This window comes from Quercus suber, unplaced genomic scaffold, assembly GCF_002906115.3.
Source record: "Quercus suber isolate HL8 unplaced genomic scaffold, Cork oak 2.0 scaffold_10, whole genome shotgun sequence".
Taxonomy (NCBI): Eukaryota; Viridiplantae; Streptophyta; class Magnoliopsida; order Fagales; family Fagaceae; genus Quercus; species Quercus suber.
Genome location: NW_027069476.1, coordinates 721,793 through 740,049, shown reverse-complemented (window position 1 = coordinate 740,049; position 18,257 = coordinate 721,793). Strand labels below are relative to the sequence as shown.

The window sequence follows — 18,257 nt, the reverse complement described above, 5'->3', positions numbered from 1 at the left end:
CGGAAACTTTAGCTGAAAATCTGAGAGGTATTGCGCCGCTGCACTGAAGATTTTTTACTTGTCCAAGCTAGGTTCCTTAAGCCGTATTTTGTTTCTTCGATTCCAAATGAACCACGCCACAACCGCGAACAGTTCCAGCCTCTGCTTTTGCATCCCAACCAGATTGATTAGCTCCTGGACCTCTGTAATGCTCGGGTACTCTGTTCTAATCCAGCTGAAACAGGGGTGCCATACTACTCGTAATTAACCCAAATGGCGTGAAGGGTATTTTCCTGCGTTGAGAGGCAGGAACTACAACGTGTGTCTTCAAGGACTTTTCTCTTCTTCAAATTCACTTTTGTAGGTAGTGCATCAGAGCAGACCCGCCAAAGAAAAGTTTTTATTTTGTTTGGAACCCGGATCTTCCAAATGCGCTTCCAGAATGATTTCTAGAGTGAAACATTAGAGGCCGATGCCATTGAAACATTTTCCTCCTCACACAATTGTTTATACCCTGATTTTACCGAATACTCTCCATTGGGACAACCAGGCCATATTATCACGTCTCTCTGGTTTGTTATGCACAAAGGAATAGCCATGATACGCTGGGCTTCAAAGGTAAAGAAATGTTGATGCAGTAAGGTTTGATCCCAAGTACCAGTAGCAGAGGAAATCAAGGCAGAAACTTTTGCCCCTTCCAACTCCGGTACCCGTGGGGAAATAACTTTTGAGGACCCCCCACCTAAAAGCCAATTATCACAGTAAATATTAATGCTCTTACCATCTCCAATCCTCCATCTCATTCCTTTTGCGATAACCTTCCTTGCTTTCATAATACTTTGCCAAGCATAGGAACCAGTTGAGGTTGTAGCTTCCAAAACCGAACCCCTAGGAAAATATTTGGCCTTGAAGACACGAAAGAATAGAGAATTCTGATCCCTTAACAGCCTCCAAACCTGTTTAGCCAACAGAGCATCATTGAATTTCTCCAAGTCTTTGAATCCTATGCCTCCATCCAACTTTGGTTTGCAAAGAGTTTCCCATTTTTTCCAATGGATCTTCCTTTGCTCCCCCTTCTGCCCCCAATAGAATTTTCGAATCATAGCCTCAATCTCATTGCAAAGACTCACCGGTAATTTGAAGCAACTCATGGCAAATGTGGGAATTGCTTGTACCACCGCCTTTAATAGAACTTCTCTACCTGCTTGTGACAAGAGTTTTTCTCTCCACCCTTGTAGTTTATTCCATATCCTTTCCTTAATGTATCTTAAGCACTCTTTTCTATTCCTTCCAACCACCGCCGGCAAGCCAAGATACTTTTCATATTCTTTAACCTCCGGTACCCCCAAGAAGTCCGAAATCTCCTTCCTTCTTTCTTCACTCACTGCCTTGCTAAAGAATATGGAAGTTTTCTCTCGGTTGAGTTTTTGACCTGAAGCATGTTCATACAAGGAGAGAATGGCTTGGGTTTCCTGTAAGTCAGACATAGTAGCTCGACAAAACACCAGGCTATCATCTGCAAAAAATAGATGTGAGATTTTTGGGCCATTTTTACATAGAGAAAAACCCCTTATTTTGTCATTATGAGCTGCCCTTTGGAGCATCCTGTTTAACCCTTCCGAACAAAGCAAAAAAAGATAAGGTGACAAAGGGTCGCCTTGTCTAATCCCTCTTGAAGGTTTAATATCTCCCTTAGGCTCGCCATTCACCAAAATCGAGTAGGACACAGTACTAATGCACTCAAAAATAAGAGACTTCCATTTTTCACAAAAGCCCATTTTCTCCATAATCATAATCAGAAACTTCCATTCAACTCTATCATACGCCTTGCTCATATCTAACTTCATAGCTATAAAGCCGGTCTTCTTAGATTTTTGAGATTTCATATGATGCAAGGTTTCAAATGCCACCAAAATATTATCAGAAATAGCTTTACTAGACTGAAAGGCAGTTTGAGATTCCGAAATAACACAAGGTAATATTTTCTTAAGTCTATTTGCTAGAACTTTAGAAATAATCTTGTAAAGAGTATTACACAGTGCTATAGGACGGAATTCAGAAACTTTTACCGGGCTTTTTACCTTTGGAATGAGTGTAATGAAGGTTCGATTGATGGAGGGAGGGATTGCACCAGAATTGAGGCAAGTTAGGACTGCCTCTATCACATCCTCCCCTACGGTTGGCCAAAATTGTTGGAAAAATAATGGAGGCATCCCATTCGGTCCAGGGGCTTTTAGTGGATCCATCTGCTTCATTGCTAATTCTACTTCAATTCTTTGAAAAGGGGCAGCAAGTTCATCGTTCATCTCTTCTGTAATCACCAATGGAGTGGCTTCTAAAGCTTCCTCTATCTGACTCGGAGAAGATGAGGAAAATAAATTTGTATAGAATTCAATCAATATATCTGCTATCTCCCCCTCCTCCTCACACCTTTCCCCCGCCAAATTTTCTAGCACCTCAATTCTATTACGCCGGTATCTATGGGTAGCTTGGCTATGGAAAAATTTAGTATTTCCATCCCCTTCGTGTAGCCATAAAGTGCGTGATCTTTGCCTCCACATTTTTTCCTCCTTGGAAAGAAGGTCATTTATCTCCCTCTTTAACCGAAACACCCTACCCATGGATTTCCCCACAATTGCAGCATCTTTTGCCTTTCGTAGCTGTTCTTTTTTTTCCTTTAATTGCCGAGTAATGTTTCCAATAGCCATCCTACTCCACCATTTTAGTTTTGATTGACAACGCCCAATCTTGCCTTCAACCCGAGCCATTGCATGCCCATTAGCTTCAAGTGACCATGCTTCTTCAATTGTTTCCTTACACCCTTCTTCCTCCAACCACATGTGTTCAAAACGCCAAGGTTTTTGTCGGATTTTTGGAATCCCATTGATTGAATTCAACAATGAACCCATTGATTGAATTCAACAATGAACCATCCTCATGTTTCTTCGTATTCTTGGCAGAGTTTAACACTCACCCATCTTTTCAACTTCATGATTTAACTCAGTGTTAGTACTCTCTTCTTTTTTTCTTATCTCAAGTGCAAGCTGCACAACTTGTTCTTCCACCTTGGAATTTTTACGGCTTTCAAACTTCAATTTTCTGAGCTAGGACTGCAGTGGTTGAGAAGAACACATGAACAAAACTGATCTGAACATCACCAATGTGGTGAGACTATGAGAGACAGCATGTGTTGGAGGTCCCTCAAAGGTGTTAGGTTTCATTAGAGAGAGGTCAATCCATATAAACTCGAAGCTCAATCCATAATTTTTCCACACAAGAAGGTGATTACTCTTTCTCTCCCTCTATGTGTGTGTGTGTGTGTGTGTTTTTTTTTTCTTTGTTTGGTGGATTTTTAATTTAATCTTGCATCTCTAATTTAAGTTGATGAACTTTTATGTTGAACTATATTTTTTGGTTCTTTGATTGTTAGATGTAATCCAATGTATTATAAGTATTTAGTATATAATGATATAATGTTATTTTATTACATAGAATGACTTGGATAATTTAATGTTTACAAAATTACAACTATACCTTTTATTTTAAATATTCTTCACATCATCTTTTATTATATAAATTTGCAATTCTTTTTCATATTCTCTCTTGAAAAATGTGATTATGCGCTCGCTCTCTCTCAAATTTTCATTCTTTTTTGTAACTCTACTTTAGGTTGATGAATTTTTATATATTTTAATATCTCTACTTTGGATTGGTGCTTTTTAGTGTTGTATTTTTTGAGTTTCCCATCACAACTTCTCTCTCTCCCTCTTATTACTTTGGTTTCATTTTTGTTTGCATTAATACTTAATTTGGAAGTAAGAATTTGAGTTTATATCAAAGCATAATCTACATGGCTACATATTTGAATGCGCCTATCAATTATTGGAGTAATATCAATTGTAATTATGTGATAAGTTTTGAACTTAAAAATTTTAGTTGTATCAAAAGAAATTAAAAATATATAATGCATAAATAGTTAGAAGAATATGGAATACTTTATATATATATATATATATATATCAATACGATCACAGCCTGTTAAGCACGTGTGCGATTCCAGATTCAGGTGCAGGTACGGGGGCAGGTGCAAGACTCGACAATTTTTGAAAAAATAGGGTGCGGGTACGGCGGGGTGCGGCGATTAAAAAATTATTAAAAATATTTTTATTTATATATTTTTTATATTTCTAAGCATACTTTTTTTATATATAATAATAATAGAAAACTCATATAATAATAATAATAATAATAAATAAATAAATAAATAGTAATAAGTACACAAATGTTTTTGACACTTAAATTATTAACAGAGGTATTAAAATAGATGAGGTTTCTCATAAATAAATAAAAGATGTGGCTTAGTGGCTCACATATTTGGTTAGCCCAAAAACAAAATAAAGGATATATGTGACAAGTATTAAAATATGTGTAGCTTCCCATTAAAAAAGAAAAAAAAAGGGGGAAGATGTGGCTCTCACGTGTTTGGTCAGAGAGGCACAAAAAACAAAATAAAGCCTTTTAAAGTTGTTCTTATCCAAACAAGAAACAGAATTCTTCAAAAGAAAAAAAAAAAACCAAAAAGAAAAAAATGAAACAGAATAGAACAACTCACTCAAGAGGACGAAGCAAAGAAGAAGACAAGGAACCAAAGAAGAAGAAGAAGAAGAAGAAAGGGGTTAAGGCCAGTGAAATTATGATAGTGATAACAGCGTATCAATATCCATCGGTATTTTCGATTTAAGGTTTATTTATTTATTTATTTTCCTTACTAACCGATTTCCTTTTTTCGGCCGAAACACACTGATATTCGGCTGATATGATCCGAATTGGCTTGGTTCGGCATGAATCGGTGCATGTTGGAGCCGAATCGGCGCGAGTTGGTGCGAATCTAGAAACAAAAAAAAAAAAAAAAAAAAATCCGATGCGACACCGATGCATGGGTAGCGGTGTCATTTGCCGCACCGTGCATCGGGCCACGTCGGACGCAGGTTCAGTGGCCATTTTGCCATGTCGGTGCATCATAGATCATAGCATGAACTATGAAAGTCTTTGTTGTTGTTGTTGTTGTTATTATTATTATTATTATGTAGAACAGCTCAATCTTAAAAACAACAAACGGATAGGACCAGATTATAAAGTGTGCTTAGATACAATTGGAGATTACATAAAAGAAGATTAAAAATAATAATAACAATATTACAAGGGCATGGCTATAGCTCCGGAATCTAGATTGAATAACGAGAGAGAGGAGAGTTTCTAAAAATGAGGTACAGATTTATATTTTTAATTTTTTAAGGAAAAGTGTGGATTTTTGTGAAGAATGAAATTAAAATATGCATGACTGGGTCGGGTATCTAAAGAGTGGCTTCCACCCAAAAATAAGAGTCTCTAAATTCTGAAGGATAAGGACTGGGTTTACCCAAAAATATTGCATCAACAGTGACCATCATAAAGAAATTGCATGTCCTACAACGCCTTCTTCACTTTATTTCAAAAACTGGATCGTCAAAACTCTACTAGTCATAGCTGAATGATTTAAAAAAAAAAAAAAAAAAAAAAAAAAAAAAAAAAGAACTGGCCATAGCTGGGAGCTGATGACGACTAACAGACAACAGTGTTATCAAAAATAGCTAGTAACAAAATATATAAGTTGCTCGAAAATTCGGCTTCAATGTTCTTGACTTAGTCTGGAAATTCTCAGCTAAGAAAGCCAACATGTCAAACCTTGCCTTGCTATTCAAGCAGTGGCAAAACAAAAAGCTCTAGTGCATGATGCTAAGAATCAAGTGGAAAAACATCCACAGTTCTAGTACATCCATGCATGGGCTTATTGAGATTATGACATGTGGCTAAAAGTGGACATGTATTACCAGACATTGGACCCAAGCTTTATACATTTGTAAATACCCATACCAACTAGAAGAATAGACCCACTCCATATAAAATTTGAAATCTAAAACAATAAATTAATGTAAGGCTTTTTATATTTACATATAAATTAAATAAATTATTTAATACAAATCAAGTTAATATAAATTGATTAATTTCATATAAAAAATCAAATATCATGGTTCAAGAATAGAATTTAGTAAAAAGAAATGAAAATTTTTTTTGAAGAGAAAAAGAAATGAAAATTTATTATTATTTTAAAATAGATATTGACTTTTACCGTAGATAAGGCTATATATAATTAAGAAAAGTTGTGATCTAATTTTCACTTTTGATTTTGGTTGAGAGAGAGAGAGAGAGAGAGATTGATGTGAGGCCATTGAGAAATTATGTGGTTAATGTTGGCAATTTATTGGTTTATAAAAGTTAAAACCTCAAGCTATTAAAGGGAATTAATGAATTTCATAGATGAGTTTTTTTTTTTTTTTAGAGAGTTTTATGACGTTCATTCTTGATGATAACTTTTTATTATTAGACTAAACATTAATTGATTTTTGGTGTAGCCAGAAATTGAACCTAAATTTTTTATTTAACCATAGAGACTTCACTAGTTGAGCAAACTGGAACCCATTATCATAGATGATTTGAAACATCATTTGGGTTTCGCTTGTGATAAAGGTATTTTCGTAATAAGATCAAAATTCTTGAACGGTAGAGCTCGTCTAGGAAAATGAACTATACTGACAATAAAAGCTGAAGGCCTCAAAGGAACCGTCGGCCCCAAAGAAACAGTCGGTCTCAAAAGAATTTGTTCAAGACCTCGTACCCTACGCCAGCAAGAGGCTGATGGCTACGCACGGACGGGCAAATGAGAAGATGTTGGGAAGAGTATTGCACAAGCTTTGATTTGAGGGGTCGGTTATGAAATTTCACAATATATGCTTGAACTCACAAAGAAGTGGAAAATGGGATCTTTTCTTGAAAATGGTTTAAGGTACCACTTCCATGTGCTTGTAACTAATCAAAAAGGAAGCCAAAAGAAACAAAAATAGATAAGGTCAAAAAAATTGACATTGCGAGCTTTCCATAGACACCTAATTTGAGCAAAACCGGGATTGGGAAGGTCACGATCCAAATGGCTGAAAGTGGGAAGATTGCCTGCTTCTGAAAGTCATCTGCACAGAAGTTCAAATCATGCAAATTTGATTTCATTGGAGTCTTCAGTAAAATTCCAACAGTACCAACAATGCACAAAACGAAGATCTAAAAGGCTGCCAAAAAGTTGATTGGAAGTTAACTGATTGACTGAAGATCAAAATGTATAAAACCTAGAATTGAGTCACATGGAGCAGGAAAGCTCTTGGGCATTTTTCGAAACTAGGAAATATATCATACAAAACCATGGTCCTGCATCAAAAGAGCACAAACCTACCAACCCCAACTTATGAATTTTGACAACTTTAACATGTACATGATGCTCAAAAGCTAAAGAGAGATACACAGAAAACTAGGATCTTCTCCGTGAGCTAGATTATAAGTGCTCTTATATGTCGGTGGTTTGTTGATATTGGAAACTTCAAGGAACTTGCTATTGGAACCACTAGTTTGCATCCTTTTGGATTTAGGAGCTTCTTAATTTTTAAGCATACCACTGTTGATGGAAAGGTTCTTTATAATCATCTGAATTTGTTATTTTTCACTAGTTCTTACAGTCATTTGGGTAGTCTGCCCCCCATCTACCAAAGAAAGCTAAAAATGTCTCATGTGTATCTTGTTCGGTAGTCTTTAGGTCCCTTTGAGTAATATTCTAACCATAGTAGTGTACCAATATTGCTTAGCAAGCTCTATGTAGATGTATTCCTAATTTCTTGTCCTCATATCTTCCAAAGTTAATGTTAGGTTTTAGTAGTGGAAAATTCCATGATGTGAAAATACTGTTTGCGTTGTCTTGTTGAATAACAAGTACAAGATTAAGTGTTCAAGATTCAGCTTAAGAGAAGGCAATTTTTGTAATCTCAACTAACCTTTGATCGAGGCTCAACACACTCTCGATTGATCAAGAATAGCATCTCAAAATAATAAGATAGAAGAAGATTCTATAATCTTGATTGACTCTTGATCAATTGGGAAATTAGATTTTTCTTGAGCGTTTTATTTGAAGTTGGTTATGTTTTACTAAACACTATTTGGGTCACATATAAAAGCTTGTTATACTAGACTTCATACAACTGAGAGGCACACATTTTAGAGTTATCTATATATAATATCTAAAAGTTGAAATGTGATATTTAGAGGCTGTTTGGTTGGCTTGTTTCCATGACTCAATTTTCTGTTTTCATAACTCAATTCTCAAAAATGGTGGGACCCATAGCAAATACTTGTTTGGCTGCATAATTTTTTGTTTTCATAACTCTGTTTTCATTTCTCAATTCTCAACTTTTTGAGTTATGAGTTGTGGAAACTGAAAACAACTTTTGGCTGTTTTCAGTTTTCAATTCTCTGTTTTCAATGGCATACTTGTAAATAAGATTTACAACCTGGTCCCACCGTCAGATTTTTGCTACCTCTTTTTCTTCTTTCTCTTTTTTTATTTTCTTTTCCTTTTGTCTTTCACGGGTCTGGACACTGCTCCTCTCTTCTTCATCTTCTTCTTCTTTTCTTTTCTTTTCTTTACTTCTCCCTTTCTGAGTTTGGTTTTTTTTTTTTTTTTCTTCTTTTCTTTTCCATTCTCCTTTCTTTTCTTTTCTTTTCACGTTGGTTTTGGGTTTGGTTTCCTGGGCCTGGGTTCTTCTTTTTTTTTTTTTTTTTTTTTCTTCTTTTCTTTCCTTTTCACTGGGTTTCCATTCTTTTTTTTTCTTCTTCTTCTTTCACTGGGTTTGGTCTTCAGTTCATCCCTTTTTTTTTTTTTTTCCTTTTCCTGGGTTCGGTCTCCCCGGTGTTCATCCTCTTTTTTTTTTTTTTCTCCTTTTCCTGGGTTCGGTCTCCCCGGTGTTCTTCCCTTTTTTTTTTTTTTTTCACTGGGTTCGGTGATCTGAGTATTTTTTTTTCTTCCTTTCTTCTTTCACTGGTTCGGGTTTGTGGGAACTGGTTTTCCTGGGTTCCTAATATCAACATCAATGGCCTGGGCAGATTTGAGTTTGCTTTTTTTTTTTTTCTTTTTTTTTTTTCATGATTGAGAAATCTGGGTTTGTTCTAGAATATATTTATGCATGTTTAATTTTGTTCTGGATGAGAAATCTGAGATGATAGAGCTGAAAAGGGAGAAAAATGAAAAATGAAAAAAGAACGAACTGAAGAACTGAGAAAGAAGAAAGAAAAATGGAGAAAAAAAAATCTGACCAAGTGACAGAGGTGGGGTCCATGAATAGTGTGAAAAATATTGAGTTATTGAAATAGAGTGATGGTGCCAAACAAGTGTATATTTTAGAGTGATGAGTGATGAGTGATGAGTGATGAGTGATGAGTGATGAAATTGAGTGACGAAAATTGAGTGAGCAAAAAAAGGTGGCCAAACAGGGGCTTATTGTTGTTATGCTCTTGTTGAGCCATCTCCAGGGAGCATTTCGGTCCATTTAGGTCCAATTTGGTCCATTTGGTCCTTTCGGTCCATTATAGTCTACTTTGATCCATTCGGTCCAAATCAACCCAATTATATCTCATTTTGTCTGTTCAGTCTACTTCGGTATTCAGTCCACATTTTCAAGTCTTAATCCTTAAGTTTCTGAAAGACCTTTCTTTAAAGCATATAAAGCTCATGGAAAACCTCGGTGAACTAGATAAAATGATCTTGTATGGTTGTGGTAATTTGTTGATGTTGAATACTTCAGGAGACTTCTTGGTGGAACCTTTAGAATTTAAGAGCTTCTTCATTATTTAGCATATCACTGCTGATGACATGCTCCACTTGTGTGCTAACTGCGAGTAATGCTTTAGAGTGAGGCAAAGTAATGGGCAAATATGTGCTTGATCATTGGGTAGAAGATTATTTACAATCATCAGAATTTGTTCTTCTTCATTAGGTCTTATAGTCATTTGGCAGCCTTTGCTCTCCATCTACTAATGAAAGCTGAAAAGGTCTCCTTTGTATGTGGTTTAGTAGTCTCTAGGCCCTTCGAGTAATATTAACCTCAGTAGTATGGTGATATTGCCTAGCAACTCTTCATTGGCCCCTAGTGTTTGAAGAGCTCTCACATACATCTTCAAATGGGTTGTTTGACAATACCTTCTGTCAAACTTATACGGAAAATGTATTTTAAACATTGGAGTTTGAAGCACACGAGCATTTGAGAATAGGGATAGACTTTGTTGGTCTAAATCCTTATTAAATCTTTGGGCCTTCTCACCATTTGTTCCATAGTCTCCATTCTTTCTATTAGCTTCTTTTCAATGTCATATAAAGATTGGCAAGGAATAGGGTTGACTTCCTCCTCATGCTTTTCAGAAATAGTATGTGTTAGGACATATGTGGAACTTGTAAGAACATATGTTATTGTATATTGGCTAATCCTTTAACAAAACATAATTTACTTGTAATTGGGTAGATCTAGGATGGGTTTATTACTTCAAGGAACAAGATTTCAAGTCTAGTATTGAAGCCATGAAAATCTGTGCAAGAAATAAGTGAAGAAGTGATGTTCATTAAAGCTCGACAGATAATATCTATCGAGTTTGTCGAGCTTTAATGTCTAATTCTCGACAGCTTTCGACAAAAGCTGTATCTATCGAGAATTACGAAATTCAGATTTCCAAATATATTTTTCAAGCATATCCAAGGTATTTGTGTATGGTTTCTTTTCTCACAACCCTAGACATATATAAGGATTATTTTAAGGGCTATCAAAGGTGATGCAACTAGGTGCAAAGTGATTATTCATGTATATTATGGCCGGAGACAATTTGCCCTAGTTCATCATATTCTTTGTAGAAGTTACTACATCTTTGCGCCAAGGGTTTTGTAACCAAGGAGCTTCTTGGTCTTCATCGTCTGGATGAATTGAAGAATTTTGCAGCCAACATTTTTCTCAAGTTAGTGTGTTAGTCACGTACTGAGATCCATGCATCGATTAGTTAGTCATGTACTGGGAGCTGTGCATTGAAAAGAGAGATTATCACTACATTACAAGTCCAATTGTGTATTAGGGTAAGGGTTCAACTGTAGGTTGGCATTAGGTATTGGGATTCCTTTTCCTTATAATCACTTGTTTTGATAATAGTGGATTATCAGGAGTGGTGAGCTTAAATTCACCTGATGGGGTTTTGCCTCGGTGGTTTTCCCCATTTGTAAACAAATCTCTTTCTCAAATTTATTTTCCGCTTCATTTAGCTCAATTGGTGATTTGTTTGTGCTACCATACTTATTACATGTAATTGAACCTAATTAATTCACTTGGCTAATTAATTGATTAATTTACTAAAGGGACTAATGCATTCTTGGCCTATCAAGTGGTATTAGAGTGGGCACACTCTGATTAGGGTTAATCTTTGCTGTGTGATCCATTGACCCCTGTTTGTCATGGTTAATTTGTTCAATTATTTTTGGAACCTAAAATACCTTGCTTACAAAAAAAAGAAATTCTTAAGGCTAGAGCATCTAGAACGTCTTTAATGTAAGAGAGAAAATAATAGAAAGGAAAGTTAGAAAGAGGAGAAATTCGAGACCGTGAAAAAGTGTGCTAAATTTTGAGATGTAGTCTCTATTTATAGGGGGTGGGAGGCTCGAAAAAATAGATAATGATCAGAATACAAACTAGGACGTGTCCTTATCTCTAAAAAATCGAAAAGGATGAGTTTTATCTCAATCCAAGTGCCTTCGGGCAGGGGCTCAAATTTGTGCCGTTCGGCACTCCAAAAGTTTTGGGTGCCAGACCCGCTTTTGAGTTCTAGTCCATTTTAGACTCCTTTTTTGAGGTTTTTTTTTTTTTTTTTTTTAAGGTAGGACTTGTACTTAGACGAGTTTTTAATCCATATTCTAAAAATTAAACTATTTTTTAGATAATTCAGGTCTTTTTAGCAACATTTATCTTGTAGATAAATACTCTAAAAGTCTTGATTATTTACAATATTATTGTTATCCAATTATCCCATTTATTCCCATGCAAGCAAACCTATTTTTGACACTAACTAACAACCAATCACAAAATTATTTAATTAATTTTAATTGTTTAGCCAATCAGAATTAATTTAAATTGATCATGCGTAGTTGATTCTACCTAAACATGATGCATGCTAACCGTGCAAACTTGATCATGCGATATCTTTTGATCTGACAATCCGATTTGGAAAATGGGCATACCTTCTCAAACGTTAGAATCTTAAGATCATTTTTATAATATGCAATGAATGAATTAATACATGTAATGCAATCATGAAATTTGGGTACACAAATAGTCACTTTAGTCATCTTCCTTGATTAAATCATGGGTGTAAAATTGAGTGTCTACACTACCAAATATCATTTCTTTGACATGGCCTATGATCTAGAAAATTCCAACATTGACACATCAAAGTGTCTTGTCTTATTTTATTACCATAAATGTGATACAATGCATGTCATTTTAATCTGAAGTTCATAGTAGTCACACCAAAGTGTCTCTAACAAGCTGTTCACGTACATTGATGACACAAGCCCAAATTCAAATACTGGAAACTGTAAACCAACACAATTCCCAAACCATGCTAATATTGCTACCATTATTACACTTAGCCAAACCTATTCTAGTCCATGCCAAAATATTTCTTCATCCAAACAGTAAACTCATAAATCTTCTTTTGGTCAGGAAGAGAATTCGCAACACTCTCCTTCTGCATGCACCTTTTAGCCCATGCAATAATCTTGGGGCACTCAGCCTCTATGCTGAAATTGCCGAAGGTCTCATAGGTATAAAACCAGCTGTAGAAAGTGATTAGAGCAATGTCAACAAAGCCAAATGTTTCACCACCAAAGAAAGGCCTTTCACCAAGCTCTCCCTCTAATATCTTGAATGTTTCAATGAATTCCTTCTTCGCTACCTCTTGCTCCTCTCCTTTAGTGGCCCATATCTTCCTTGCAGTGTCATACACCTGCATCTTGCACTCACATTGTATTAGCACTTTCGTAAAACAGGGATGTAGAATATGAATGATTTGTATTGTCTTACCTAGAGAGCTCATAGTAGAACAAGAATGCCCAATATGGAAAAAGTAAACCTCTAAATTAAACCAATTTGGAGGAATTTTCCTAAAATTTGCTATGTATAGGTTGAAAAGATTGTTGACATGTATTTTTCGTTGCCTAATTTTTTTAATAAGTTATGTGACTTATTTAAATAATACATGTTAGTCATATAAATCACTACATAATGAGTTAGATGAGATTCTTCTAAATTGGTTTGTAGGAAAATATTATCCATAGAATATTAGTTAATCTCGGTTGTTAGAATAGGTTTCAACTTTGAAGTTTTTTTATCTTCCCTTTATATATATTTTTTCTTGTTTGCTAATGAAAGATGGACTCAAATCATTAAAAAAATTTAATGTTAAAACCCTATTATAAAAATTATCTGATATATGTTGTGGTTATATCAAGTGGACATCCTCTCCAATTTTTTTAAATTTTTTTCTTTTGCTTTTTCGGCTTATGTCATGTGGTGTAACAAAAGTATAGTAAAATAACAATATTAGCTGCTCTAAATTAAACAATATTGCTATAGTTTAAAAAATAAAACTCCAATTAAAATTTTTTTAAGGAATTCAAAGAAGTTTCAATATTTATTGTATATTGTTTAATAATTTATCCAAATATTTGCTTTTTAATAATAAATTTGGATCATACTCGTATTTTGTACTATATATTTGGCTCAATGTATTACAATTGTACGACATAATTTTGCCATTTGACTCAATAAAAATATATTAAAATCATTAGTATAGTCTATTTCAAGAATATTTTTAAGAAAAAAATAGTAGTGGAGGGAAATTTGAATTCAAATTCACATAAAAGGAATTAGCTAAACAATACTGTATTATTGAGTTACAAGATTTTTAACAAACTTTTTTTACTAAATATAAGAGATTAAGGGTGTGTTTGGATATCGCTTATTTTGCTGAAAATTAAAAACTGAAAACACTGTAATAAAATAATTTTTAAATGTATGAAGAGTGTAGTAGAATAATTTTTAAGTGTAATAAAATAATTTTTAATAAAATTTTTGTTAAAAAAAGAGGTTTGTGGGTCCCATAAACAGTGCACGGAACCCATTGACAAACACATTTCAATAAAAATTTTGCTGGTCAAAAAGGTAGTGGGTCCTGTGCACAGTGCACGAGACCCATGGACAAACAAAATCTCATGTGAAAGGCTCTTCTAAAAAAAAAAAAAAATCGCCCAAACGCAGACGCTTATTTTTGTGTCCGATTGACAAATTATTTTTGTTAACTTATTTTACTGTTCAACTTATTTTTAGTAATATTCCTATGTTTCATTATACTATTTTAGTTAACTTTTACATTTATTTACAATACTTTCAATAAATTACTTTCTTTTTATTATTTATGGTAAATTCTAGATACCTGAAGTTTGGGCTAATTCCCACTAGATCCAAACCTTCTTAGAACTAATTATCCTAGTCCCTAAAAGACATCTTTGTCCCTAAATAGCTAAACACCATTATCTCTTCTAACCCTCTTCTCTGTCGTCCCTTTCTCTCAACAAACCTAGTCACCTGCAAAACCCATAAGTCTTCACCAGCATTAGCAACTCCATTGAACAACCATCACTACCAAAGGATAGTTTAGCATCAACTCTCATTCTCTCTTCCCTATTTTCTACCACCTAAAAACAGTAACATCAGCTACAATCCATGGCTGCCCCCAACTCTAGCCCAGTGCAACGAAAAAAAAAGAAAAAAAAAATTGTGCAGCAACCAACCACAGCTGGCACCACCTCTGACCCAGTGCAGTAACAACCTGTTAGGATTAGTGCCCTTAAATCCTATTGTATGATGCTATGTATGATATTAAGTTTGACATTATGTATGACTTAATATTATGTTTAATAAATTTGTTTTATTATTATCTGAAATAATGGTAACATGAATATTCGGACATTATCACATAGTCCATGAGATGCATAGTATGTGATTTATGTGAAGAGTCACAGAAGATATAAATCACAAGTTCTTTGTAAACTTAGAATTATAGTTCGTAGTTGGTGATGAAATTGGGCATTTCATCTGTGAAGACTATAACATATCAATCATGATGATTTGTCTTGATCATGGAAGTGGTGACTTCTGGTTGATGTGTTAATATGTTTTAAGAGTTAAGACATATTTGTAACATGAATATTCGGACATTATCACATAGTCCATGAGATGCATAGTATGTGATTTATGTGAAGAGTCACAGAAGATATAAATCACAAGTTCTTTGTAAACTTAGAATTATAGTTCGTAGTTGGTGATGAAATTGGGCATTTCATCTGTGAAGACTATAACATATCAATCATGATGATTTGTCTTGATCATGGAAGTGGTGACTTCTGGTTGATGTGTTAATATGTTTTAAGAGTTAAGACATATTGAACTGGACTGCTGTGAGATTTATTATTCTCCTAAAGACTGTCAAATGAATAATAAATCTCTCGACTTACATTTGCATGAACTCTTAATCCTGAGAGAATAACGGACCTGATCATAAGGTGTAGGTTGCTTTGATATATTAGGAGTGAGACCTAAAGTAACGGCCAAAACCTCAGTATATTGGGCAGTCACATTTAGTGTTGATGGAACATATATTCTCAAGATGAAATTCATAGTCTCTTAACGGAGATATAAAATATTCTATTGAGATAAGTTTAATGGGTTTGTTATTCAGAGAGTTAGGCCTAACCACTTTAGTAAGTAGTTACTAAAGTATATATTTATGAAATTAGTTTTCATAAATATATGATGAATAACTTAAAGGATTAAACCGAGTACTCAAAGATCAAGATGTAGTAATTTACAAAGTGGCAGTCTACATTAATGACTTTGTACTACTACGAATATTTTATGAAGGAGTTGCATGTATAATAAAGTCTTGGGATATAATTTATAGATAAGACCTAGAGTGCAACTATATTTATATAGTGGTATTAAATATAGTTAATGGTAACTTTGGACTTGTCAAGAGTTGACAGAAAAGCCCAAGACCCATTGGAGCTAGTGTCTTATTGGTCCCTTTTGGTCTCACTCCAAGTCACACACTTAAGCCCAATTGGTAAGGCCCAAAAGGTCAGCCCAATTAGATAAATTGGTTAGATACAAAGGGAAAAACGTTCAGATTTTCATAAGCAAGAAACATCATTGTGAAATGGTGTGCATGTGAGTTTTTGTCACTCACTAGTCATCCCTTTGTTACCAATTGAGAGACCACACATCTTGGGTATTAGTGGAATTGGAGTGAAGATTAAAAGTAGTCCCAAGTGTTTCAATCTTTGTCTTGAAATTCACCGCTTCAAGGTATGATCTTTTGTTCTCAAATTCTGAAATTTACTTAGTCCGTGTTATCAATATCGAATGAAGTAGATCCGTTTAAAACATATTTTTCGCTGCATTTATCTTTATTTCCATCACAACCCACGACTGCCACCACCTCTGACCTAGTGCAGCAACAACCCACGGTTGCCACCACCTCCAACCTAAGTCACAGAGCCACCACAAATCTGGAAGGTCACCCACCAAAATTTAAATCAAAACTACATGCACTAGATTTGAAGACATCCATTCAACCAAACCCCAGAACCCAAATCAAAATAGCAAATCCATAGATCTACAAATAGCATACCCAAAATCCAAATTTTCAAACCCACACCCAAATCATCTAAACCTAACAACCAAAGGAAAATTAGAGGGAGAGAGGATTATGGGTTTCACTGATGACTAGAGTTCAATGAGAGAGAAAGGGATGAGAGAGAAGAGATGGGGATCAGCTAGGTGAGAGAGAGAAAAAGGGAAAAGAGGGGTCAAATAGAAGGGAGAGAACAAAAACTAACAGCGGTTAGGTACTTAGGGACAAAATTGTCTTTTAAGTACTAAATTGTTTAATTTTGAGAAATTTTGAAACTAATTGGTATTAGCTCAAATTTCATGTAATTTTCTGATATTTATCCTATTATTTAACTTTACTGATATTATTAAAATATTTTAGTTTATATACTATTGTTGGCTAAATGGCATCAATATAGTACTAATAAAGATGATACAGTTTCGAATAAATAAATAAAAAAGATGATAAAGTTTGGTAAAAAAATATGTTTGACTCATCAATTCCTATGGAAACTTTCACACGTCTTCTTATCCCCCAAAAAAAAAAAAAAAACTTTCACATGTCTTCTGAAATCACAAGACCCATAAACTATTCAATTCTAATAAATAAACTTATCATTAGAGCATTAACATGAATATTTTAGGCAATAGTAGGTAATTCTAATAAATAAACTTGTCATTAGAGCATTAACATGAATATTTTAGGCAATAGTATAAATAAACTTATCATTAGAGCATTAACATGAATATTTTAGGCAATAGTAGGTAATTCTAATAAATAAACTTATCATTAGAGCATTATCATGAATATTTTAGGTAATAGTAGGTAATTGCATGTAGCCTACACACTATAGGTAAGGAAAACGGACCTTCTGCTCAATAAAATCAGCCCAGAATCTGGAACGAGCTTTGTGGTAAGGATCAGTGGGCAAAAATGGATTCTTGTCTTTCCACACCTCGTCAATGTACTGAACGATGACCAGAGACTCACATACTGGTTTGCCGTTGTGGATGAGAACTGGGATCTTCTTGTGAATGGGGTTCATCTTCAGAAGCAGAGGGCTCTTGTTCCTCAAGTCCTCCTCCTTGTACTCATACTTGATACCCTTCTCAGCCAGCGCAACCCTCACCCTCATTCCAAACATGCTTGGCCAGAAATCCAGTAGAACTACCTCGTGCGCCATTGTCGGAAAGACAGAAAGCAAGCTAAGGGGCCGGGGGTAAAAGATAAGTTGAATAATGAATCAACTGGTGTGATTCCTGTGATTATGTGTGTGTGTGTGTGTATATATATATATAGAAGTGGTGTTTCGTTGTAGGTAGTCAGAAGAGCCTTCCCCAACACCTGCAATATATTAATTATTGAAAATCACCTAAATAAAGGGAAAAATATGTTTAAAAAGGAAAAAAGAAAGAAAGTACAAGACTTTTATTTTGTCCTATTTGAGACTAGCGTTGATAAGATCATAATTCATAAGATGATAAAAGACAAACACTACAAAAAAAGAGGGCTATAGCTGCATTTAAAAAATGCAGCTTAAACAGTACCTTGAAGCTGCGTTTTTTAAAAACGCAGCTCCAAAATGCAACCCAGCTGCGCGTCTT

At 34.7% G+C, this 18,257-nt stretch overlaps 1 protein-coding gene across 1 annotated transcript; it reads right to left on the bottom strand.

Moving 5' to 3' along the window:
• Window positions 1-12,342: 12,342 nt before the first annotated feature.
• On the bottom strand, window positions 12,343-18,257 carry LOC111999493 (probable glutathione S-transferase parC). Its single transcript, XM_024031619.2, has 3 exons — window positions 18,201-18,257; window positions 17,522-17,997; window positions 12,343-12,927 (listed from the first exon to the last, which is right to left on the bottom strand). Exons 2-3 carry the CDS (start codon window positions 17,834-17,836, stop codon window positions 12,583-12,585), a joined length of 660 nt encoding a protein of 219 aa, XP_023887387.1. The 5' UTR covers window positions 17,837-17,997; window positions 18,201-18,257; the 3' UTR covers window positions 12,343-12,582.

Coding starts and splice junctions, on each gene's coding strand:
- LOC111999493 (XM_024031619.2), bottom strand. CDS start 17,836: ATGGCGCACGAGGTAGTTCTACTGGATTTCTGGCCAAGCATGTTTGGA. Junction 12,928..17,521: donor CTGATTTTATTGAGCAGAAG/GTCCGTTTTCCT, acceptor TGCAAGATGCAG/GTGTATGACACTGCAAGGAA.